This window comes from Podospora anserina, chromosome 2, assembly GCF_000226545.1.
Source record: "Podospora anserina S mat+ genomic DNA chromosome 2, supercontig 2".
Classification (NCBI taxonomy): domain Eukaryota; kingdom Fungi; phylum Ascomycota; class Sordariomycetes; order Sordariales; family Podosporaceae; genus Podospora; species Podospora anserina.
The window spans coordinates 3,705,726-3,727,167 of record NW_001914858.1 but is presented as its reverse complement, the minus strand read 5'-3'; the positions used below and the strand labels follow the sequence as shown (position 1 = coordinate 3,727,167).

Here is a 21,442-nt window from a genome sequence, read left to right as displayed (position 1 = left end):
AGCAACAGGGACCGCAATGTAGAGAGTAGATGTAATTTCTTGGGTCTACGTCTTCTCTGGCAAAACAATGTTATGGAAGGTAGACTTGTCCATCATGCCTTCCCTCCTCAAGAGTACGCGTCCGTATTAGGAAGGTAAGAGGTGATATATCAACGCTGATTGGTCAGCATTCAATTCATGAAATCCTGACACCCCCCGACTTCCAACTATAGTCAAGAATATTTGAACACATTTCTATCGTCAATAATATCATACAACTACAAGTACACTCTAAAATAGTGGGGGTATGTGTTATTTATTTCCCTTTCTTCCCTTTACCAGGAGCGTTCGCGGCAGCAGCAGCGGCTTCCTCATCTGCCAGCAAGGCCTGGATATCCTTCTCGGCGAGCCAGCCATGGACGGCATCAATCACCTTACCCAGGGTGTCACCACCCCTGAGCACATCTGGTAGATTGTGGACGTCAAGCCCGGCCCTATGGTCGGTACACCTGTCCTGGCCATAGTTGTAGGTTCTGATTTTATCGCCCCGTGTAAGCTGCGCTGATGACAACACGCTGCTTCTTAGTGCCCTAGCGGCCTCTTCTCTGGCCTCACGCCTTTTCTGTGCAATTCTTGATCGAAGTAACCTCCAGGCATCGGCTCGATTGGTGTGTTGTGAACGAGAATCCTGCATGCTGACGGTGATGCCCGTGGGAATGTGCGTCAACCGAATAGCAGACTCGGTTTTGTTGACGTGCTGTCCTCCTGCTCCGCTGGCTCGCATCTTTTCAGATTTCACCTCGGCCGGGTCGATGTAGAAGTCACTCTCCGGGTTGTCCCAGTCACCATCAGAGGCTGTGGCGTTCTCAGCGAAAGACGGCAGCACCCAGACGGCTACAGCACTCGTATGAGTCCTTCCACTCTTCTCCGTTGCCGGGACACGCTGAACCCGATGCATGCCCGCTTCACCACGGAAGTGGGCATACGCTCCCTCCTCCATCACCTCAAGTACAGCTTCCTGAAGGGCTGTCTCCCCATCACCTCCCTTTTCGCCGGTACTGTCGGCGGCCAAGTACTGTACAACCTTTGTGCGGAAGCCTTTATTGGCGCAATATGCTTGGTACATCTTGAATACCGAGTCGGCAAAGAAGCGACCTTCGGTTCCTCCTGGCCCAGGGACGACTTCAATGAGACACGGCATGTCGGCGAAAGGATGCTTGGGAGTCAAAGCCACGGACAGATTCCGACTCGACTCAGCCAGCTGCTCATTGGTAGCCGCGAGGTCCTCTTGCGCCATCTCCCGCATTTCAGCATCGTCTGACTTCAAGAGCCCCTCCAGCTCCCGGAGAGAAGCCTTGGCATGCTCGAACTTCTTGAAGGCCTCTGCGATCCTGTGAACTTCGCCTGCACGCTTTGCAATTTTCTCGTCAAAGTTATCAGCTAGTTGTGCCGTCAATTGATCGTGTTCGGCGGTAAGAAATCTTGCGCGGTCGAGGAGAGCTGGGGGAAGCTTGAAGGAGTCTACTCGCGCTGTTAGCAGAAAACCATAACGGCAATCAACGTTACTTTACCTGTGCTAGCCCTCCGTAGAAACTGCTGCGAAAAGCCGATTCGCCTGAGCGATCGCACGCAGCTTCGACACACCCATGGTGCCGCCAACATTGTCGTAGTTTTAAGTTACAGGCATCAGCGCAGAATCTCTCAGGATCCGCCTGCCCAACCAGAGCTGCTGACACTGGACTCAGACGGGCCCTGCAGCTTCTCATCCAATCCTCGAAATTTCCCGGCAGGCAACGCTCTTCTGCCGCTCTTCTCCGCCTTCTGGAAGTGGGTGGGTGGAGTCATACACCCCTGGTTCCAAGTGCCCCTCCCCCACCATAATGGGTGGTGAATTGGACACGGCATGATAGGACGACTCAGCGGCGGTCCGGCAGGCGCATTCTGATCTCTTCTGACTTTTTGACTCACCTCTATCCTTTTTTACCTACTTTTTTACTTGTTTACCGGCTTCTTTCTTTTCTCAACACTGTTCGACATCGATACCATGGCCGAAACCGCCAATGCCGTGGCTCTCAATGAGTCCCAAGTCCCCGAAGTCCCGGCCGAAGCCGCTGCCCAAGGGTCCAAGCAGACAGTTGACCCCTGGAACGTTCAAGGGGAGGTCGGCGCAGACGGCCAGATCAAGGCAATCAACTACGACAAGCTGATTGAGGAGTTTGGCACCAAGAAGATTGACGAGGAGCTCCTCGCCAGGTTCGAGCGCGTAACGGGCAAGAAGCCACACCATTTCCTCCGCAGAGGCATCGTCTTTTCGCATCGCGACTTCGAGCTTATTCTCGACCGATACGAGCGCAATGAGCCATTCTTTCTTTACACTGGACGTGGGCCCTCGAGCGACTCCATCCATGTTGGACACTGCACGCCCTTTATGTTTACAAAATGTATGGAGATTCAGGAGAACGGCTTGGCGAGCGTGGAAGGTTGACTAACACGGGATCACAGGGCTTCAGGATACCTTTGACGTTCCTGTAGGTGGTCTTGTAGGATTTCTTCTGTATAACCAGCTACTGATAAGGATCTTTCTAGCTTGTAATCATGTTGACGGACGACGAAAAGTACCTGTTCTCGGAGAAGCGCACAATTGAGGAAGTTCAAGGGTACTGCGATAGCAATATTCGGGACATTATCAGCATGGGCTTTGACCCAAACAAGACATTCATTTTCTCTGATGTACGGATATCCCAGGCCTCTGTTGCCTACGTGGTCTAACAAACTACCAGTACGACTACGTTGGCGGCGCATTCTATCGCCAAATCACGCGGTTAGCGAAGCACATCACGCTCAACCAAGCGCGTGCCATTTTCGGCTTCAACGACTCCTCCAACATTGGCAAGATTCACTTTGGAAGTATTCAGGGTGCTGCTGCCTTTGCCAACAGCTTCCCTCACATTTTCGGTGAGGACGAAAAGAAGACCGTCGGCATCCCATGCTTGATGTGAGGACCTTCTTTCAACTCGGTGTGATATCGATCTAACGCATTCCCCAGTCCATGTGCCGTTGATCAGGACCCATATTTCAGAGGTTTGTGATATCCAGTGTTCCATGATCAAGAGTAAATATTTAACTAAGCGTTACAGCGACCCGTGATGTTGCCGCCAGACTTACCTACCAGGGGGTGCGGTTTGCGAAGCCGTCCTTGATCCATTCTTTGTTCTTGCCAGCCCTCCAGGGGCCAGGCACCAAGATGGTGAGTGTGTTTTCCTCTGAATACGTCTCGTTATTGCTCACACAATGTAGTCTGCCTCGATTGATTCCAGCGCCATCTTCATGACCGACACTCCCAACCAGATCAAGAACAAGGTTAACAAATACGCCTTCAGTGGTGGCAAGGTGTCTGTCGAGGAGCACCGCGCAGTGGGAGGTGACACAGACGTAGACGTTGCCTACCAGTACCTCCGCTTCTTCCTCGAGGATGACGAAGAACTTGAGAAGATCCGGGTCGCCTACTCTAAGGGCGAGCTCCTCACGGGTGAGCTCAAGGCGCTTTGCATCAAGGAGCTCCAGACTTTCGTCGCGGCGTTCCAGGAGAGGAGAGCCAAGGTCGACGATGCAGCTGTCAAGCAATTCACCGACATCAGACCTCTCACCTGGATGGGCAACCCCAAAGTACCCAAGGCCGATATTGTGGTACCAAAGCTAGAAGGTGCTGAGGGTGCCGAGGGCGGTGATGGGAAACTCACAAAGAACCAATTGAAGAAGCTGGAAAAGCAGAGACAGATAGAGGCGAAGAAGGCCCAGAAGGCCAAGGAGAAGGAGGGTTCTGCCGCTGCTTAGCCTATGATTCCTTTCAGTTGTTCTTTGCTGGGCGAAAATAGAAGTTATTCCCAAAGTGTCGTATCTTTATGGTTCGAGTGAGTCACACCATGGTGGATAACGATGGTATGGAGGAATTGTTGTGGTGGTGTTATGCGCCCTTGGGGATAATACTTGCAGCAAGGTAGCAGGTGGGTGGGGAGGACCGGTCATTGATAGGGCGTGGAGATGTGAGCTTCCTATACGGGGTAGCTCTGCGGGTACGATGTTTTTTTTGTTCTTCTCTCCAGTTAGATATATTTACAGCATTTTCAGCCTTGGAGTATGGTCGAGTCACTTGTCTATTTCATTTAGTCAACCCCCACCCCTTGCGTATACTGACTCATCCATCTCTCCTTTCCACTACCTACCCTTTTGGACAACCTCACACTAACAACACCCTTACGATACCACACCTCTTCAACAACCCACTTTTTTCATCACCCGCCACTTGTCTTCAACCACCTCACCCATCATCACCCAAAATGTCCTCCTACCACCTCCACATCACCAACAAAAACTACTCCTCCTGGTCCCTCCGCCCCTGGCTCCTGATGAAGGAGCTCTCCCTCCCCTTCGAGGAGCACCTCCACCCGCTGGCCCCCGGCTCCGGCTACCGCCAGCCCCAGTGGAAGTCCTTCTCCCCCGTCTGCCACGTCCCCTGCTTGCACTACCACCACCCCCCTTCCGGCTTCTCTGATCCAATCATCCTGTGGGAATCCCTCGCCATCGTCGAGTTCCTCCACGAGCAGTTTCCCAACAGCAGAATCTACCCCGACTCCCTACCCGCACGCGCCTGGGCACGGTCAGCAGTGGCGGAGATGCACGCCGGGTTTGGGAGCATAAGGCAGGAGATGGGGATGAATGTTTCCATTCGTGTGGAGCTGTCAGACGAGGCGTTTAACGAGGGGTTGGTGAAGGACCTGAGGAGGATCAACGAGGTTTGGGAGGAAGGGCTAGCAAAGTTTGGGGGGCCTTTCCTTGCGGGAGGGGAGTTTGGGGCGGTGGATGCTTTTTTCGCGCCGGTGGTGTTGCGGCTTGGGAGTTACTTGGGGGCGGGGGAAAGGTTCCTGGGGGAGAGGGCGAAGGGGTATATGGAGAGGATCAATGGGCTGGAGGGCGTGAGGGAGTGGGTTGCTGCCGGGGTGAAGGAGAAGGAGAGGCATGAGGCGCATGAGGTGGAGAGCTTGGAGGGGCCGGGGAGGAAGCTGGTGAGGGATTTGAGGGAGGAGGAGCAAAGTTCGGGGCGAGCGTGATGGAGATGAGCTTCTAACTCTTTTATTCAACCAGCAACATTGCTGTCACCACAGTTAAAAGAAGTCCATTGCATTGATTGACCATCAAACCATTATAACGATCTCATTTTTTGACCTGAGCTATGATTTGCCCAGTACCAAAACCACACTTTCCCTGCCAGCCAAGTCTCAATTGCGTATATCTAAGCCAGCAACATTTGCTCAATCTTGACACTCGACAAGCACCGCGACAGGTCGGCGCACATTGGATGGAGCAATCGGCTGTCTAAAACCACTCATCAGTGTAACCTACGCCGCCTTCGTTGAAGGAGAAGGAGTCGATAAGCGTGCCAGTTGACGGGCCGTAACTGTTTGCTTCCATGTACCTGTGCTGGCCATCATAGAAGACGGCACCTTTTGCCCATTCTTCCGTTTCGTACGTACAGTACTGGGACTGTGGAGACAGGGATGATGATGACGAGCCATCCTCCTTGCTCATTGTACTATGATCGAGACGCTGGCGATATTTGGCTGCTCCACGCCCGCGGTCAATCAGCCAGATGAATGGAGTCTCCGTATATCGGTCTCCATTAAAGTAACACATCCGTATCAGTCGAGGCACAATGTTGAGGGTCTTTGCGACCCCGATAGTTGTGGGCTCGCCCTCAAGTTCATCCTCATGATTGAAGGGCCATTTCGAACGAGTATTATTTCATCTGGGATCAAAATCAATGGCGATATTACTAGGCCAGAGCCGACAACCACCCGAAGCTCCAGGGAACAATTGCTGACTGAGCAGGAGATAAACATATGAAGAGACGCCATCGCCCAAAGGCGACCCTGAAAATGGAATGTCTATCCAAAACAAGTCTCATGATGCCCGGACAATGAGCGGAGCGGTGGGTTTGTTACTCCGCGGTGTTGAACCCACGTTGTCGTCGTCATATTGTATCATCGGAGCCGTGGAACCGGAAGGATAATGTCCCTTGTAGATTTCTCTGACCTGCTGTTCAGGGGATTTCAAAGGACGGCCCGCTTTTCTGTGTAAGCGTATCTCCTCCAGAATATCAGCCTCAACCCCGACTTTCCATACTCTGATCGCTATCCGCCTAGATTCGGCACTTGCTCCCCCCACAGTCCAGCGTCCCACATGTATGCCGACATGCTGTTCTTACTCCACGAGTAGGAGTTAGATGTCGTGGTAGTTCGAGGGGCGCAGAGTCTATAATGCCCATACACATTCCCTCTGGGCTTATCGTAGAGCCCTGAGATATCGAGGTTGGAATCGCCGTAATGTAAAATCACTTTGTCCCTGGTTGTTAGCTCTTTGACGGCGTCCTGATGGTGGAGAGAGAAGCGGTGTACCGCCGGAGAATCCGGTCGAATGGCCATCTCCCATATTTTCTCTCGTAGCTTACATGGAAGACGGGGGAAGTGAGGGAAGGTCGATGGACGTGTTGTTGCAATGGGAATGGTGCTGTTGTCGTGCATGATGAGTCGGCTGATAGGAAGTTGAAGTACTAGCCAGTGACAGGTAAGGTAAGTCGACGGTGGTTGATTTGGCCGCCTTCTTCCCAGTTTGAAATTGATGAGAGAAATAAATATTAACTCAGTGCAGTGCGGGGGCATGACCTGGGCTGTGGCTTGATGGTTCTGGAAGGGACGAGACCTGAGAAACTTAAAAGCACATCCACTGAATGTGAGTTGAACTTTAGTCTCACACCAAGAGAAGCTACCGAGGATTGTTGCAAGCCCATTGTACGGAAAGCCGGTCCACGCTGGCTGCTGGAAAACAGCATTCCCGGAAGACCACGCTCAAAGCAGCCCCCAAGTATTGCCACTCAGGAGTTCTTCGCGTGCTTGGAAACTTCCTCCAACTCAACCTTGCCGCAGTCCTGATTATGATCTGCCCTGTTGTTGGCTATCTTTCTAGGTGGAACCGCAGAATCCTGACAGGGACGTACAAACCGTTACAGCCTTGCCTTTTCCTTCACCACCAACCCTCCACCCGCTACATCAAATTCCCTTCCCTTCTTCCAACCCAGCCACTCTTCCAAGAGTTCCTCGCCACCCTCCCCAGGCGCCAGAGGCTCCCCTCTGTACCCATCTCCTTTCACTCCCTCCCCTTGTCCATGCGTGACAGCATCTCCATCCTTTCCTTTCACCACCCCCAAAAGTGGCGTCTCCCTCAACGTGACCATCGGTCTCTGATCGCCCCCCCTCTTCTCCTTTTCCCTCTCCATCTCACCATACTCCAACACCGGCGTACAACACGCATCCGTCCCCTCAAACACCCTCTCCCACTCCTCCCTCGTCCTCTCCTTGAATCTCCTCTCCAACAAACCCCTAAACTCCCCCCAATTACCCCTATCATACCTCCTCTCCTCCCACCCTTGCCCCTCCAGCCCCAACCCCCTGATCAAATCCCCGAAAAACTGCGGCTCCAGCGCCCCAACCGCCATCCACCTCCCGTCTCTTGTCTCGTAGCAATCATAGTAAGGGCATCCACTATCCAACAAGTTCTCCCCCCTCGGCAGCGACCCAGTCATGGTGTGCAGCGCGAACCGGGGGAAAGTAGCCAGATACGACGCCCCGTCGACCATATTTGCCTCCACGACCTGTCCCTTCCCCGTAGTGGCCCTCGACAGCAACGCGAGGAGTATCCCCTGGAACAGCGTGGCTCCCCCGCCAGCAAAATCACCCAGAATGTTGACCGGTGGTGTTGGCGGACTGTTCTTCCTTCCTAGCAAAGATAACGACCCTGAAACAGCGAGGTAGTTGATGTCATGGCCTGCCATTTTGGCCCATTTCCCATCGCGGCGGAAGCCGGTCATGCGGGCGTAGATTAATCTTGGATTTAGAGAGCATAAGACGGAAGGGCCTAGACCGAGCTTTTCCAGGACACCGGGGCGGAACGGGTCAATGAGGATGTCAGCTTTTGCTGCTAGGGACTTGACGAGTTCGATGCCGAGGGGGAACTTGAGATCCACGGCAATGGACTTTTTGCGGCGGGTTAGGAGGTCAGGGGTTGGTAATGGAGAGGGCGAGGAAGAGGGCCTGTCGATGCGGAGGATCGAGGCGCCTGAGTCGGAGAGAAGTAGGCCGGCAAAGGGACCTGAGATGGGTGTTAGTTCATCTGTTGTCGAGAACTGGGGGGGCGGGGGGCGGGTGTGGGAGAACATACCTGGAGCCAGGCCGGCGAATTCAAGCACCTTGATGCCTTGGAGAGGAGGCGGGCCTACCATCTTGAAGTTGCGATTAGGAACCAAAGAGAAAATAATGAATTACTGAATTCTATAGAGTACATGTATATAATCGAGAAAATAGATACAAAGAAGGAAATCCGCTGATACATATGTCCAGTTTAAACACCTTGAAAGGAACCAACATGCCTCATTATCCCTGTCACATTCAAGCAATGTTACCGAGGCTCCAGCAGCTGACGGGGCTGTTTCTGGGGTAGATCGCGGGGGTGGGTTTGCGGGGTAGCTCCCCCAAGCAGCACCTCTCTCCACCAGCGCTGCAGGGGTCAGATATTCTTACTGACCCCCTTCTCAACACCGTCCAGAATGTTGACCAACTCTTCCCAGACCCGTTTCTGGGCTCTCTTGCCCTCATCTGACATCACAAACGAACTGGGCTGAGCCACCTTGGCGGCATCCATATACTTGCCATGGGTCTCTCGTCCTCCAGCGGCAGCAGCCAGCAATGTTCTCGATCCTTGCTCTGACGATCGTGCAAAGATGAGCGAGAGGAATCCAATGAAGAGGTTGACGATGAGAGGGACCTTGCTAAACAATCCAGACCTGCACAACCCTGGGTTGACACTGTTGACAATAACCTTGCTGTTCCCCGCTGGAGAAGAGGCGTCCAGTCTGTTGGCGAGCTCTCGAGCCAGCAAAAGGTCGAGGAGCTTACTAGTGCTATAGTTCTCATACGGATCAAAGTCGCCATTTCGGAAGCATCCAAATATGTTGGGCTCAAGGCGCTCCTTGAATGTAGTCTGCATCGCCGGTCAGTTCTTGTCACAAAGTATACGTATAGACAGATGCAAGTCTTACCAAAAAGTGAGCCTCACTGGAAACGACTGTCACCACAGCCTTGTCCGCTTGCTGCTCGGCCGTCTGCTTCAGCAACGGCATCAACATAAATGCCACCAAAAAAGTCGAGATGACATTGGTCAAGATTGTACTCTCATAACCACCACCTTCTTCGGGCGTCTGTAGCTCCTTGGCCATGATGCCTGCATTGAGCAGGAGAACATCCAGTCTGTCCAATACCGTGTTGGCCTTGACGCAGAAGGACTTGACGCTGTCAAAAGAGCAGAGATCAAGCGGCCATACCTCAACTGTGCCAGGGTAATTGGCGCGCTGGATGTCATTTCTGGCTTGCTGACCGCTGTCAGCGTTGCGGCAGGCAATAATCACTCTCGCTCCGAGCCGGGCGAAGTGGCGGACAGCCTCGAGACCAAGGCCGCCATTGCCTCCGGTGACAATGACGGTCTTGTTGGTGTAGTCCGTATCAGGGATAGGAATGGGGAGAAATTGGTGGAGTAAGAAGCGTGCGAAGAAGGATGGGGGTCTTTCATGTGTCAATCTCACGCCTCGAATGATATCACCAAATCAGGGGTCACTTACACGTATGGCATGCGCATAAGCGACGATACCAGGTCAAAGACCATGTTGCCGGTTTTCTGTCTTTAACAAATAACTCAACTGTCCTTGATGGATGAAACTCAGTATGAAATCTCTCTCGAAGCTGTTGACAAAAACGTAATTCGGTGCCAGAAACTGAAAAACCAAGGCCAATTCATTGCGTCCCAGTCCGGTCAATTCACCCCCTGTCGACCAATCACAAGCCAAGTAATCCCCTACCGGCCGCTACCCATCAAGGTACTTTGGCCTGATCAAAACCCTAACCCTTAAGCCTCTTATTACCGAGCGAAACCGCTTACATCATGGGTTGCCGTCGGCTCGCCATCCAAAAAATGTCCCAGCACTGATACCCGGCGCAAGCGGATATCACTCCAGTAGCAGCCTCCCAGCAGCAGCACAACCACACCAAACACAGCCAACATGTTTGCCAGAACGATCCTCTCGAGGGTATGCCCCCTTTGGCCTCCTATTCGTGCCCCAAAAATACTAACAACTCTGCCAAAAAAGCAACTCCTCCGCCCGGCCTTTGCCGCCCCTGCAGCAGCCCGCACCTCCTTCCTCACCTCGATACAAACCCGTTTCCTCTCGGACCAGACAAGACAAGCGATCGACAAGGCCGTCTCCTCGGCGCCCGTGGTCCTCTTCATGAAGGGCACCCCCGAGACGCCCCAGTGCGGCTTCTCGAGGGCGTCGATCCAGGTGCTGGGCATGCAGGGGGTGGACCCAGCCAAGTTTGCGGCGTTTAACGTTTTGGAAGACAATGAGCTGAGGCAGGGTAGGTTTTTCATCCATTTTCAAAAAGGTGAATCCAGAAAGTCGGGGGAGAGGGATGCTGAACAAAAATTGGGTGAAATAAAATAGGAATCAAGGAGTACAGCGACTGGCCCACCATTCCCCAGCTCTACATCGACAAGGAGTTCGTCGGCGGCTGCGACATAATCGTTTCCATGCACCAGAGCGGCGAGCTGGCGAAGCTGCTGGAGGAGAAGAAGGTTTTGGCTGTGGAAGCTGAGGCTGCTGAGGAGGAGGCCAAGAAGGAGTGAACACTGTCACGATTACAAAGCAAAGCAGAAAGAAAGAAAAAAAGGAGAAAAAGACATGTATGAATACCCTAGACTGTAATATATCTCCCTTTCGAAATACTCCAGCATCTAGGTCTCTCGCCCCAAGTATGCAGTGTATCATTTCTAAGCAGGATAAGCACCCCCATCACCCCTCATGTCACTACCCGCCGACCAAACTCCCCTGTTCTCCTCTACACTATCCACCGTCCACCGAATAATCTGCCCACGCCCAAACAGCGACCTAGACTGCCACTTGTCCCCCGGCGTCGCCCTGACAACGGTAACCTGATGTCCCAGCTCCTCCAAGCCCCTGATCGTCTCCTCGGGCATCCCCTCCTCGACATACACCCGCATATCATATACCTTTCCATTCTCGGGCATCCCCGCCCCGATACAAACCCTCGGCGCATCCAACGCCTGCTGGGGGTTCAGTCCCCCAACGATCTGCCCCAGCAGCGTCTGGACATGTCCCTGCGGCTGCATGAACCCGCCCATGACTCCAAAAACACTGTGCAAGCTCCCATCGTTGATGTTGGTCACCAAACCGGGAATAATGGTATGATACGGCCTCTTCCTCGGAGCAAGAACGTTAGGATGCTTGGGATCGAGAGAAAAGTTCGCGCCCCGGTTTTGGAGGGTGAAACCACACCCGGCGGGGATGATGCCCGTGCCGAAACCGCCGTAGTTGGAGTTGATAAAGGAGATTGCGTTGCCTTCGCTGTCGGAGACGGCAAAGTAAACCGTGTCTGAGGATCGGAGGGCGGGAGAGCCATGGGGGATGAGCTCGGGTGTGGACTTGGTGGGCGAGAATAATTTGGCTCTTTCGGAGAGGTACTCTGGAGACAACAGACCAGCGGTGGGGACGTCGCTGACGTTGGGGTCGGCAAGGAACCAGTTTGCGTCGGAGAAGGCGATGCGGAGAGATTCAATGATGGCGTGGAGGTAGGGGGCGGTGTTGTGGTCTTTTTCTGCCCAGGTTGGGATCTTACCCGAGAGTTCGAGTTGTTGGAGAATTCCCAAGGCCATGAGGGCGACGATGCCTTGGCCGTTGGGGGGGTGTTCCCATACTTCTACACCGGCGTTTTCTGCCTTGCCGGCGCCTTGGCCGGTGAACTTGAGTGAGATGGGCTCGACGGGCTCGGAGCCGGTGGTTAGATGGTGCTCCAGGTCTTCCAGGGTGAGGTGGCCACCGAGGGAGGTGGTGACTTTGACGATTTCTTCTGCAATACGGCCGGTATAGAACCCCTTTTTGCCTTCTGCGGCGAGGGCACGGAATGTTTTGGCCAGGTTGGGAAGCTTGATGATGTCCCCTGCTTTGGGAGCTCTGACACCATCAGGGGCGTTTGGATCAGCCTTTAACATCTCCCTAAAGTTGGGAGAGGCATCTCGAAGCGATTGCTCTCCTTGAGCCCACTACACCGCCCACTTGTCAGCACCAACTCTGCCACGCTCGGACATATCCAGAAAAAAAACTCACAATGGTAGCCGTCTGCTCATGAACCGGGAACCCCTCCTCCCCCAGCTGTATCGCCGGTCCCAAAATCTCCTCCAAACTCAGCTTTCCACTCCCAAACCTCTCAACAGTATCAACCCACCCCGCCGCCGCCCCAGGCACAGTAACAGCATGGACACTACTCATCGGAATCTTCCCCTCCTCATCCGCTCCACCCAACCCCAAACTCCCTCTGATTGTCTCAAGCGTGCATTTCCCGCCTGCCCTCCCCGAGCCGTTCAGCGCCGACACCTTTTTCGTTTTGGCGTCATAAAACAGACAAAACATATCCCCTCCAATGCCCGTCTGGCATGGCTCGGTCATGTTAATCCCCGCAGCGACCGCCACAGCAGCATCCTATCCAACAATCAGCTATTCAGCCCATAGATAAAAGCTGGTAAACGAGAAACAAAACACACAGCAGCATTCCCCCCCTTTCTCAAAATCTCCAACCCGCACCTCGCCGCCAAAGGCTGAGAGCAAGCAACAATCCCCTTGGTGCTATGAACCACACTGCGCCGGGAAGGCCAAGGCATGAACTGATGCCCACCCTTGGAAGGAAAAACCGACGCTGTGGTAAGAACCATGTTTGTTGCTGTCGAAAGACTCGTCAAAAAACGTACGTGGTGTTGTAGTTGGGAACGATAGATTCTGATGTTGGACTGTTCACATACCCCCAAACCACCCCGTTCCCGAGGCGCCAAACAAGCTTTATTTTATATGCATATCAACCCCCCGCCCCATCGGGGCAACCCGCGATGACGACTTTCATTGATTCAACACGACAAAGTGGGGAAAATGCTTCTATTACCTACATTTTACTACCCTCTTTCCCGAACCGATGTGCGGAGGTGGTCGGATGATGACCCTGTCCCGTAAATATCGGCCCCTAAAACCCGAGCATTGCCGGGCCTCGTTTGAGTTGGTGACATGTGCCGGAGAACAAGGTCCTGTGGCATGATACAAGCGGTGTCACACAACCTGTGTGGATGGCACAGATAAACATGCAACATTTCTGATTCTGGCTACCCGACGCTCAACCATGGTATCGATAAAGGAGAATCGAGTCCCTCTAAAAAATAAGCAAACAAGACATTAATCCTCCATGCCCAACCTTCGTGCGGTCAAAGTCTGCTACTCAAATACCTCATTGAACCTGGCTAACAATCTCACTGGCCCGCCCAAGACTTTCCACCATTTGCTGGCACTCCTTCCGCCTCCGAATCGTGTAGTCGCTCTCCTTGAGGAGGTCGTCAAGCTCGCTCTGCCGGTACATGTTCTCGAGAAGCTCTTTCTGCATTTCTTCCTTTGTGAAGCTGACAAGGTTCAGCATGATAGCCTTTGGCACCATGTCGATCATGGTGCGCTTGACAATGTTGAAGTATGAGGAAATCAGCAGCTCTGTACAGCCTTTGTTAGCCCGGTCCATTTATTTGATTCACAGGAATGATGGTACGTACTGATGACTTCGACCTCGATGTTCTCCCGCTCTGACAAAGTGCCAGAGGCCTTGAGAGTGGGCGGTGGGGGCTCCATGGCGGCCGCCTTCTTCTTGTTCTTGGCGGCAAAGAAGCTGCCAAAGAAACCGCTGTTGTTGGAATCACCATCCGCCGAGGCCACAAGTGTTGGGCTGGCGGCTCTGGGCGTGTTCGCCAGAGGCTTGCCCGTCTTGGGGTCCACCTGAACAGGCCTGGAAGGGTTGTGCTTTTCGTTGACAATCGCCATAGCCTTCACAATCATGGTCAGTACGAACGTCATATATCAACAAGATAAGCGACACTTACGCGGTGGCCGTTCAGGAAGTCAGGGTGTCCCGTATTGACGTAACACGCTTCCATGGCGACCAAGTCCTTCACCAGCTTGTTGGTCGGCTCCATGGCCTTCTTGAAGAACGAGATAACTACGGCGTGGATCTTCTCCTTCAGTCCTGGGTAGCGGCGGTAGAGCTGCTTGCTAAGCAGGTTCGTAAGAATGCGCACAAGCTCGTCATAGACCAGCGAAGCACACTTCAAGCTTGGCTCTTCCAACCGCTTGATCTGTTGCTTCACAATAAGCTCAAATGCTGTAGTGCCGACAAAGAGTGCTGGGGAGGAGCCAGACGAGTTGTAGAGAATGGTGCGAATGTCGACATCCTTGACATGGTCAAAGGGGTCAACCGCCTTGATACCGTTCGAGTAAAGCTCATGGAAGACAAAGCTGATTCTGGCACCGCCTGACAGCTCATTGCTCGAAAGCTCCGTATTGTTGCCGTCCAAAACCGTTCGCCATTCGTTGGTAAACTCGGTGATAATGTTCAGCACAATGTTGGCGCTGTTGCCCAGCATCGATGGGCCAAGGGACTCGAGCTCCTGTGTGTACTTTTGAAGAGAGTTTGAGATACGGCTCTTAATCTCTGGAAGCGTTTGCTTGATGTGCATCATAAGAATAAGGTTGAGCTTGCGGGCGAGATAGGGTGTGCCGCAGTAAGAGCTCTTGTTACGATAAGCCTTGTGGTTGTCGAAAAAGGCCTTTTCAGCGTCGAGGGCGGCGTTGATGGGCTTCTTGTTGTCAATATCCCTTTGACCACGGTTCACGACGGGGACGTAGCCAAGTCTCAAGGGAATGATGCGGCCCGCAAGAATATCCACCACATCAGTTCCCTCGTCCATCAAATCAACCTTGGTGAGCACACCGATCGTTCTCTGACCCTCGGGGTCCACCTCCCTCGCCAACTTGAGACCATCCGAGTTGGCCAAATCGACGTTGGCAGGCGAGACGGCCAGGATAATGGCGTTTGACTTCTGAATAAACTTGAGGATCATGTCACGAATCTGTCTCTCGATATCTCGCGGCTGATCACCGACGGGCACTCTTGTCAGGCCGGGCAAATCGACCAGGGTAAGGTTCAGGACATTGGGCGAATAGATGCGAAGGTTGATGGGGGCAGGTGAGATGCCGGCATTCCGACCCACCTTGGCCTCGGTCTCTCGGTTGATCTCCTCGCGGATCTTGTTGAAGTCGTAGAACTTTTGGCCGGGGATGTGCAGGAACTCGCCCCACTCGTCCGTGTTGGCGGCCTTGTCGGTGCTACCGGCAAGCTTCTCATCGACGCCATTAGAGTCAGCCGTCGCAGGCCGGTTGATAAGCTGCAGTACAAGCGGTCGACGAGTGACGATACCGGAACCACGAGGGAGACTGCATCGAAGAATACCGTCAGCTCAACCATGCCAAGAGCGAGAATAGGGGGCTGTCAGGGGGGGCACATACAAGTCACGACCGACGATATTTTCTAATACGGAACTCTTGCCGCTCGACTGACTGCCTACGACGACTATTTGTGGGAGATCGATAGGGTTGTTGACACCAACGGTGGTGAAGACATCTTGAAGCTTGTTGACCAGCCTACATTCGGAGGTTAGTGCCTAACGAACGAAAAGAAGAGCCAAGACAACTGGGCCTGAGAGGGAGCGCGCGCGGGGCGGGGGGCATGGCATACTTGATGAGGCCAGGGTCGGAAATACCGCCGGGGGTGGCCAGCGTTTGTGTGTCGACCGTCATGTTGGTGATATCGCTGTGCGCCAACAGCGGTGGTGTTGATGTGGATGTTGGGTGTCTTTGGGAATCGGGGGAGGTTTGGTCTCGGCGGTGAAGTGGCGGTCACTGAACGGTATCTATCGCACGCAGTAGGCTCGAGTGGGAGTCGGCTCGAGAATCTGGGGATGGTTGTTTGTGTTGAGGTGCAAGTTCTCGCCTGCTCGCTCAGGTTTTATATGTGAGGGTGCATATATGTGAAGATCTGTTGGTTGGTGATGCGGCGTATCTTTGACTCGCAAGAAGTCGACTGTTCCATATCGACTTACGTACCCAGCAGCGTCCAGCTCCCCTGTGCCACCCACTGGGCCACGAAACAGCGAGACCCACTCGCCCACCCTCAAAGCCTGGCACGTGATTTGAACTTGGATGGAGGGGCAGTTTACAGGGGACCCCAGTCTCAGCGATCAGCCATGACGGCGACACCACTTATACACAGACTTTGAATCAGTGTTAAAGGGTGACTTGTGGGACTATCATGCTGCAAATACCACCCCAAGGTTCATGCTCGAATGAGACATTAAGCCTTTTTATGAAATTGGAAAATGCTCTCCGTACTTGGATAGACTCGGTCAAGGCATTCATGGCCGTTCCAGGGACTTATATCCCTACCAAAAGCAAGGTCTGTTGTTATCTTGATGTCTCTCACTAGCAGTCATTTGAAACTGTGCAGGTGAATGTCCCTCGAAACTCGTAGTCTGTCTTCGAGGTTGAAAGTTGTCAAGTTATCGAAAGGCCTCCATCAACATTGTGGCATGAACCCAGCATCGGCCAACGACCTAAACGTGAGCAAGTGCTTGCGAATCCGGGCTGCGGCGTGGTCCCGTAGCAAACAGGCAGCCTTCGTCCTTACCAATGGCAGCTGGTGAATGCTGTCACCTCAGTCCCGTTCCAAGCTGCCCCGCATTCAGCACTTCGCCGGAAGCACCCTCGACATCACCATCTCTTCAAAGAAGGTGGTCCCAGGTATCCAGTGAAAGCTTGCTTACCACCAAACCTGAGATAATTCTACGGAGCTCAACTCGGACATGGCAAACCCGGAGCCAGCGAAGTCAACGACAGACCGGCCTATCCAGTCCTCCACCTCCAAGCTTAGTTCAGCCACATACGAATGATTCACCCCCATTTCACCCTTCCAAATTGCCCAAGCCATCGCGCGATAAGACAGCCTTTCACTTATCGGATGTGTCTGTCCGCCTGATTGGGGAAGCTCAGCGTATTGCCCCGCCCGGGAAGGCTCCCATAGTAGATCACGAGCACCTTCCTACTCTCCGGGGCTGCCTGAACCTAAACTGCCCGCTTCTGTCCCTTCCATTTCTTCTTCCTTTCACACTTGCCTCCAGGCTACCTATCCACGATACCTGTTTGATTCTTTGAACCGTAAACAAACCTGAGGACCGCTGCGCGACTCTCCAGCTGTCCCCCATTCTATTTCACTCGACTCCCATTGTTTGGCCTCGTTATCTGCCGCCTCTCGCTCTCTTCTCAGCCAGCAACCTTGGAAGAGCACCCCAACCTAGTCATCACACAAGAGTCAGCCAGCTAACAAACCATCCAACCCGCCAGTCATAGGCCCGAGCTTTGTCTGACGTGGGAGGGGGACCGCTTCACTCCGGTTGCTTCAACCATTCTCTCATTCGATTTCCCCTCCTCTTCGTGCGACTGCACCTGACTTTCCGAGCTCCCCGGTCTCGCCCTCCTCTTATCATCACCGCCAGGCTTGCTCGCTGGCAGAATTGACTTCGACTGTTCTGCAGCCAAAAGCTTGCTCTCTCAACTCCCGTTTAAACTCTGGCCACCTTACCCACCCACATACGCCATTCCGTCAAGGCAAAGAGCAAGATGGCGGCCAATTCACGTGCCGAGAGTCTAGGTCTGTCACCTGTTTTCTTTTCCTTTTTCTTCTTCAATTCAACCAACTAAACACTCTGTCTTCATACAGCTCAAATCGATCTCACGCTTGAGAGTTCAGAAAGCAGCACAGCCGCAGCCACCACCTACTCTCGGCGACAAATCACCCTGACAGCCTTGAACAACACGATTGCCATCGGTCGTGCCTCCAAGGTCTCTGCCAAAGGGTTCGTTCCTGCCGAAAACAACGCTTGGTTTGACAGCGCTGTTATGTCACGGGACCACGCTGAAATTAGCGTTGATATCGACGAGAAGGTACGGGATTCGTGGTGACGTTTCAGCTTCTGCCATCGTATGCTTACTGATTACCCATGTAGAAAGTCCAGGTCCGGGACAAGGGTTCTCTGCACGGAACCTATCTCAACGAGCGCGAGAAGCTTGAGAAAGAGCCCAGAGAGCTCAAAGACGGCGACAGGCTCACCTTCGGTCTTCCAGTCGATCGTGGCACTTCGAGATTCATGCCTGTTTCGGTCAAGTTTGGTGTCTCGTTCAACGAGCCCACTAAACAGTACGTCCCATCCTCATTTGCCTCGTCGGCACTGACTGAGACCTTCAGCGTCGGCGACGAATGTGGCTCGAGAACATTTCAGGTCCCGGACGACTCCGAAGTCAGCTCTGATGTTGATGATTATTCTAGCGACAGCAGCATTTATTCTAGCCACTCCGCGACAATGAATCCCCAGACAGCTTCGACCTCACTACATTCGCTTCCGCCCAAATTTGTCCCTGGAGTCGAGGTGATCGATCTTACGGAGCCTGAGGCCTCCAGCCAGAGCCATACCTGGACCTCCAAACTGAACGCAGGCTCTTTCAACAATAGCAGCCCCGCCTTCATCGATCTCTCCTCACCTCCGTTGTCCCCTCTTATGTTCCGAGAGGATAGAGATGCCGAGTATGGATCATCTGGTGCTGCGGTTACAAAGGATGTCGGGGGTGACCACCTTGACATCCTGAGCATTTCTGAGCCAGCGAGGCGTGTTCCCATCCAGAGTACCTCGCCCTTGGGGGCTGCTACTTCTCGTTTGACCGAGTTCGCCTCGGCGCTTGGCCAGACTGCCCAATCTTTGGAGGCAATTGAGCAAACCGTCCTCGATTCTGACATGGATTCGAACTATAGTAGCGACCATAGCCTCGACAGTTTGGATCAGGACAACACCAGCGAGTTGAGTGACGCCGAAAGCAACGTCAACTATCCTGAAAATTTCATGGAAGGTGAATACTCGAGCGATGATGACGATGACAGCGGTAGCGATCATGACATGGATGATCAAAGCGACGGGTCAAGCGTTCTCGACGAGGATATGGTGAACTACTCTGAGGATGATGACAATGAGTCTGCCTCTGAGCATCAGAGTATGTCTTTACTTTGCTATTCCATCAAGCCTACCGATTCAAATGTTGACATTAAAGCAGGTGTTATTGGCGACCTAGATATCTTCGACTGTGATCAGCCAGCATCTCCCCTTCCACTCTCCCCGATGATGGGCAGACCGACCCTTGTCCATAACCATCACACTGCACCTGTAGTGTCTGATGAGCAAGACGACACTCTGGACCACCCGGCTTCAGACACCGCATCGCCCGTCATTCCTGTCAGCTCGAAAAAGGATGAAGCTTGTGCTAAGAGTACCAATCCCATTGCAATTGAAAAGCTCTTGAATGACCGTCCCGGTGTGGCGCAGTCTATGCACCAAGGCCCCCCTCTTCCTGAACTTCGGAAGACTACCCAGCCTAACTCGTGGCCGGCTTCTTTCAAGGGAGATTTTGAGTCTCTGTGTCTGAAATCAGGCAAAGGAGACTTCTGGTCTGCACGAGAAGGGAACAAGGCATATTTCAACAAGACCTCTGGCCAGACCTTCAACAAGGCTGCTTTGGAGACTCAGACTGCCGCTCGCCCAGCGTCGTCGGTATATGCTCTCTGCAATGCAATGCCCACCAACCCCCGGTTTGACAACGAGATGCACACGAGAGATCTATCAGGCTTAGATCAACAGGTCTTTTCTAGATTGCCTCCCATGGAAACCTCGTTCAACAGCACCGTAACACAGTCGATCTGTTCTGATAGTCTTGATCGCCTACTGTCGAGCTCTGCACGCCGCGGAAATCAGCCAAACGCCTACAAGGAGCAAGAGAAGACTAAGGAGCCTGAGACTAAGAAGACTAAGGAGCCCGAGACTGAGAAGCCCGTGGACCAAAACGCTGAGAACGTGGCGTCGAAGACCAGCGATCTTGAATCTCAGAAGGTCAATGTGCAGTTTACGATCCAGACCGCTGATGAGCCTCAGTCGCTTGTCGAGGCAGAGAAGCCGAAGGCGAATTCTGACTCTGTAAAGCGCAAGAGAAAGGCTGAGGATATGTCGGTAGAAACAGAGGACGACTTGAAGTGGGGCGGTGTGCCAGAGACGGCGGGTACTGAGGTCCTCAAGGCCGATGGCCTCGAGGAGGCTGCTACAGAGGTTCGTGGCCAGACTGTTGAGTCCTCTATCCAAGTTCTTCGTCCGTTTGAGAGGCCGACAAAGAAAGTTCGGTTGTTCCGTCTCGCAGAGCGCGTAGGGATTGCGGCTATTGGCGGAGCTATGGTGATGGGCACTCTGATTTATACGGCACCTACCTTTGCTTGAGCAAGTTTTATGTTGTATTGGTTTTTTTGTTTGCTTTTCTATTTTTTTGGCGGGTGGTTCTGTATTCATTTCGGTTTTAATATGGCTTGGCAAACGTGCAGTTTGGTTGGGAATGGGAGAGGAGTCTGACGGATCGGCGCGGGAGCACTGTGGTTATATGAGATCATGCCTGGTTTTCTCTCTTTCTTTTCTTTCTTTTCGCGTTATGACATGAGCATAGGTGGGCAACCGACGGGACAGGATGGTCTGGGACAGTCCGGGACGGGCTGGGACCCTTTAACAACAGACAAGAACTTGGCACAAAGGCAAAAAAGATTATGGGGGGTTGACTGGAACTGGGCAATAATGGATTTCTTGTTTTTCACCTCTTTGTTCTCGGCACGCCAATCAGACGGAAAGGAGGAAATAGATATGCGCATCTTACGCCCTACACGACAGCCTCTTGGACATGGGCATACCAAAGGCCGAATGGTTGCGTGGGTTTGCCTCGTTCCTTACTACCGCGGGGTGTCGGCCGTAGTGGTCAATATCGTTCTTTTTTGCGTCATTGCTTTGCTTTTCATTGAGCTTATGGATCAGTCAGATATGACAAGACCGATGCTTTTAGGTGGTTAGTGGTCGGGAATGACGAGGATTCCAACTAAAGAGCCAATGGTTACAGCCAATTTCTGTTAGGTAGTGTAAGGTATTCATTAAACACTTATTTTTTATGGAGATGCTAGGTGTAATGTCTGGGTGTGTAGCGACATCTACTCACACTCTTCCAGATCAGATATGGATGCTGGTAAAAAGGGCTGCTGGGAGTGAGCTGTGAAAAAAGCGTGGAGGTTGTCACTGATTTCCGTTTCAACAAATCACACTATTTGTGGCCAGCTTTTGCGGTTCTGTGCTCGTGAGAAGATATGTAAAGAATTGTTTTTATAAGCATCGTATAGAATAGCCAACATTGACAAGAAGAAGCATCACAGTTTAAAAATCTAGTAAATTATTTTTCTATGTTATTGTGTTTTGTATTCCTCGAAATTAATATGTATAACGTCTGAGCCTGGTCCAAAAAACCAAA

The 21,442-nt window shown here is 52.8% G+C and overlaps 10 protein-coding genes across 10 annotated transcripts; 4 read left to right on the top strand and 6 right to left on the bottom strand.

Annotated features, from left to right (window-relative positions):
* Nucleotides 1–295: 295 nt before the first annotated feature.
* On the bottom strand, nt 296–1,641 carry PODANS_2_10740 (uncharacterized protein; the record flags this gene model as incomplete). The annotated part of the gene is made up of 2 exons (XM_001911850.1): nt 296–1,500; nt 1,551–1,641. The coding sequence occupies 2 exons, from the start codon at nt 1,639–1,641 to the stop codon at nt 296–298; spliced, it is 1,296 nt and encodes a 431-aa protein (XP_001911885.1).
* Nucleotides 1,642–2,023: 382 nt separating this feature from the next.
* Nucleotides 2,024–3,813, top strand: PODANS_2_10730 (uncharacterized protein; the record flags this gene model as incomplete). The annotated part of the gene is made up of 7 exons (XM_001911849.1): nt 2,024–2,420; nt 2,482–2,507; nt 2,566–2,709; nt 2,760–2,974; nt 3,026–3,060; nt 3,117–3,226; nt 3,277–3,813. 7 exons carry the CDS (start codon nt 2,024–2,026, stop codon nt 3,811–3,813), a joined length of 1,464 nt encoding a protein of 487 aa, XP_001911884.1.
* Nucleotides 3,814–4,316: 503 nt separating this feature from the next.
* PODANS_2_10720 (uncharacterized protein) lies at nt 4,317–5,087 on the top strand (the record flags this gene model as incomplete). The annotated part of the gene is made up of 1 exon (XM_001911848.1): nt 4,317–5,087. One exon carries the CDS (start codon nt 4,317–4,319, stop codon nt 5,085–5,087), a length of 771 nt encoding a protein of 256 aa, XP_001911883.1.
* Nucleotides 5,088–6,167: 1,080 nt separating this feature from the next.
* PODANS_2_10710 (uncharacterized protein) lies at nt 6,168–6,695 on the bottom strand (the record flags this gene model as incomplete). The annotated part of the gene is made up of 2 exons (XM_001911847.1): nt 6,168–6,370; nt 6,485–6,695. 2 exons carry the CDS (start codon nt 6,693–6,695, stop codon nt 6,168–6,170), a joined length of 414 nt encoding a protein of 137 aa, XP_001911882.1.
* Nucleotides 6,696–7,036: 341 nt separating this feature from the next.
* Nucleotides 7,037–8,311, bottom strand: PODANS_2_10700 (uncharacterized protein; the record flags this gene model as incomplete). The annotated part of the gene is made up of 1 exon (XM_001911846.1): nt 7,037–8,311. One exon carries the CDS (start codon nt 8,309–8,311, stop codon nt 7,037–7,039), a length of 1,275 nt encoding a protein of 424 aa, XP_001911881.1.
* A 284-nt stretch (nt 8,312–8,595) lies between these two features.
* PODANS_2_10690 (uncharacterized protein) lies at nt 8,596–9,747 on the bottom strand (the record flags this gene model as incomplete). The annotated part of the gene is made up of 3 exons (XM_001911845.1): nt 8,596–9,069; nt 9,128–9,647; nt 9,704–9,747. The coding sequence occupies 3 exons, from the start codon at nt 9,745–9,747 to the stop codon at nt 8,596–8,598; spliced, it is 1,038 nt and encodes a 345-aa protein (XP_001911880.1).
* Nucleotides 9,748–10,141: 394 nt separating this feature from the next.
* Nucleotides 10,142–10,764, top strand: PODANS_2_10680 (uncharacterized protein; the record flags this gene model as incomplete). Its single annotated transcript, XM_001911844.1, has 3 exons — nt 10,142–10,168; nt 10,229–10,496; nt 10,583–10,764. 3 exons carry the CDS (start codon nt 10,142–10,144, stop codon nt 10,762–10,764), a joined length of 477 nt encoding a protein of 158 aa, XP_001911879.1.
* A 144-nt stretch (nt 10,765–10,908) lies between these two features.
* Nucleotides 10,909–12,864, bottom strand: PODANS_2_10670 (uncharacterized protein; the record flags this gene model as incomplete). Its single annotated transcript, XM_001911843.1, has 3 exons — nt 10,909–12,185; nt 12,259–12,634; nt 12,697–12,864. 3 exons carry the CDS (start codon nt 12,862–12,864, stop codon nt 10,909–10,911), a joined length of 1,821 nt encoding a protein of 606 aa, XP_001911878.1.
* A 560-nt stretch (nt 12,865–13,424) lies between these two features.
* On the bottom strand, nt 13,425–15,814 carry PODANS_2_10660 (uncharacterized protein; the record flags this gene model as incomplete). The annotated part of the gene is made up of 5 exons (XM_001911842.1): nt 13,425–13,678; nt 13,738–14,005; nt 14,062–15,451; nt 15,524–15,658; nt 15,753–15,814. 5 exons carry the CDS (start codon nt 15,812–15,814, stop codon nt 13,425–13,427), a joined length of 2,109 nt encoding a protein of 702 aa, XP_001911877.1.
* A 2,615-nt stretch (nt 15,815–18,429) lies between these two features.
* On the top strand, nt 18,430–20,379 carry PODANS_2_10650 (uncharacterized protein; the record flags this gene model as incomplete). Its single annotated transcript, XM_001911841.1, has 2 exons — nt 18,430–19,111; nt 19,172–20,379. The coding sequence occupies 2 exons, from the start codon at nt 18,430–18,432 to the stop codon at nt 20,377–20,379; spliced, it is 1,890 nt and encodes a 629-aa protein (XP_001911876.1).
* Nucleotides 20,380–21,442: the final 1,063 nt, after the last annotated feature.